Source organism: Polistes fuscatus, unplaced genomic scaffold (genome assembly GCF_010416935.1).
Source record: "Polistes fuscatus isolate 324 unplaced genomic scaffold, CU_Pfus_HIC Scaffold3, whole genome shotgun sequence".
NCBI lineage: Eukaryota > Metazoa > Arthropoda > Insecta > Hymenoptera > Vespidae > Polistes > Polistes fuscatus.
In genome coordinates this window covers 11186139-11188744 of record NW_025113107.1, presented here as the reverse complement: position 1 = coordinate 11188744, position 2606 = coordinate 11186139, and the positions used below count along the sequence as shown (strand labels likewise).

General features: G+C 37.9%; 1 protein-coding gene across 1 annotated transcript in view; it reads left to right on the top strand.

The window, feature by feature from the left end:
• Positions 1-1422, top strand: part of LOC122519918 (transcriptional coactivator YAP1-like) — a 16638-nt gene extending 15216 nt beyond the window's left edge. The window contains exons 2-6 of the mRNA XM_043639723.1: positions 1-164; positions 297-481; positions 583-769; positions 839-924; positions 1017-1422. The exon at positions 1-164 is cut by the window's left edge and continues 57 nt beyond it. Coding sequence (XP_043495658.1) covers positions 1-164; positions 297-481; positions 583-769; positions 839-924; positions 1017-1112 — 718 coding nt within the window. The 3' untranslated portion in view covers positions 1113-1422. The remainder of the gene's footprint in view (positions 165-296; positions 482-582; positions 770-838; positions 925-1016) is intronic.
• Positions 1423-2606: the final 1184 nt, after the last annotated feature.

The following is a 2606-nucleotide window of genomic DNA, read 5'->3' as shown; positions in this document are numbered from 1 at the left end:
CGTGGCTCAAGTCGCCGCTCAGGTGGAAAGCGGAAAGGCTGCTGCTGCCGGGAACACTTTAGGTCCTCTACCGGATGGTTGGGAACAAGCACGAACACAGGAGGGAGAGATTTATTTTATAAATCATCAGACGCGTACAACATCGTGGTTCGATCCTAGAATTCGTGAGTCTTTTCAATATATCGTCTTTCGTTATCTTCTTTATTTCTTAATGATATATATATATATATATATCTCTTTGATTTTCTATTGATCCTCGAGTATTCTCCTAACTAAACTGTGTTTTCATCTTTCAGCGACGCATCTTCAACGAGCCCCGTCTTCCGGTGCTATGCTGCCACAAAATTGGCTACAGCAACCAACGGCTGGTGGTATACCTAACAATCAATCATTGCAAGTTTGTCAACAGAAACTACGTCTTCAATCGTTACAAATGGAACGTGAGCGTCTGAAGCAACGGCAACAGGAGATCATGCGCCAGGTTGAATTCCTTTGAACAATTTTTTTTGTTAATTGATCAAAGTAACTTCGAGAATATAGTATATAACTCACTAAACTCTTTGCTACTTATATACCATGTAGCAAGAATTGATGCTCCGACAAACTACCACGGATGCTGCCATGGATCCATTTTTATCAGGAATCAGCGAACAACACGCGCGTCAAGAAAGTGCAGATAGCGGTTTGGGTCTTGGCTCTGCATATTCGTTACCGCATACTCCAGAAGATTTTCTAGCGAATATCGACGATAACATGGACGGCACCAGCGGTAAGCTGTTTGTCCATTTTGAAAATCGTTGGAAGATCGGTTTTGCAGTATTCGATGCGTGTTTCGTAGATGGTGGTGCTCCCATGGAGACTCCCGATCTCTCAACACTGAGCGATAATATCGATTCGACAGACGATCTCGTACCATCGCTACAGGTAGGTTACCTTAATATCTAACTAATATAAATATCTATTATTATATTTAAGTTTATACGCCATGATAATCAGGTATATTATTTTAATTTTAGCTTAGCGAAGACTTCAGTAGCGACATTCTCGAGGATGTACAGTGTTTCATAAGTCCTAATACGATAAAACCTGGTAACGTGCTCACATGGCTCTAAGTATGGACAGACGCGGAATTAGTTCGTATAATACCGTAGATACTATGCTCCTTCTAATTACGACGAACGGACGATATTAGAATTTGTCTTCCAGTAACGGCTGACCTCCCCTCCCCCTCCGCCCGTTCGTCAAAATTCGAGTAGAGCAAGGAATCTAATATGAACTCGTGCCGCGCGTTATGCTATCTTCTTGTCCGTTTCATGGGACCGTGCCGAGACTTTATATATTATGTTGTTAATTCGCACGGAAGAAAATGTACCGGGAGATTTTCTCGTTCCGAAGGAAGAAGGAGGGATGCGTCACTTAGAAGAAAAAGAGTAACGAGAGAATCTCACGGTTCTCGTAATCTCCCCACGGTCGTAAAGACAAACGGAAACTCGACATGGAAATACGTGAGGAGCGCAAAACTCAGAAAGCGCCTAGCAACGAAAACGTGATGATAGGACCAACGACAAGACTCCAAACGCGACACCAACGAAAATAATCGTCGCTGTTAAGAACGGCTGTTGTTCTTCTTCTTCGACGATATGGCGCCAAATGCGCGTTACATACACCTCTTTATACTATTATATTTGCGTAATACTCGAAGAGTCGTGCCTTCCCACTCGTTCTTTCTAAATCACACACACACACACATTGAAAACTATGAAGAAAGTTATTTTTTGTTTCCTTTTTTTTCTCTTTTTTATTTTTTTTATTATTTTTTAATTTTATTTTTCTACGGATATGCTTCTCATTCGCCATCGATAACGCACAATTTATTATTTGCGACCGCCTCATGATTATCTTTTTATTTTCTTTTTTTTTTTTTTCTTTTTTCTTTCTGAACTTTTTTCAATGTTATTCCAAATGTGTTACGTGCGAGAACGAAGGCACATCTTTTTGATGCGCTTACAATCCATACGTAAAAACATCAAAGATCTTTGGACTACAATTTTTACAACGAAAAAATAGTTTTGAACTGAAAGAAGTAAATATCGAATATTTTTTGTCTTGTTTGTCTTTCTCTAAATACGACCGTTGTAGTCCATATTTCATAAGCAAAATACAACGAAAGCAAATGATATCGTAACGGATTCGTTTAGAATCGTAGTCCAAAGTAGATTATATATATATATACGTATACATATATATATATATATAATAATAATAATAATAATTCAATTTCGATCATACTCGGAGTATATTTTACGAGCGATTATATGCTAACCGAAGTGCCTTATCTCTGCAATCTATTTTCGTCGGCGATCCTCGGTCGTCGCTTTTTAAAGCAATAACCGTCCATACGAAACCTTGATGTGAACATGTGGTAATTGTTAAAGTAAGTAATATGTTTTAAACCTTCGTAATGTTTCACTGAAAAGGGATACACAGGAAATGAATATATATTTTTTTATATATATAAAGTCTATACTTGTTACAAATTGCAGTTATATTGGTATTTTCAAAAATCATGTTAAATCGTATTAAAAGTTCTCTTACGTTTTATACTA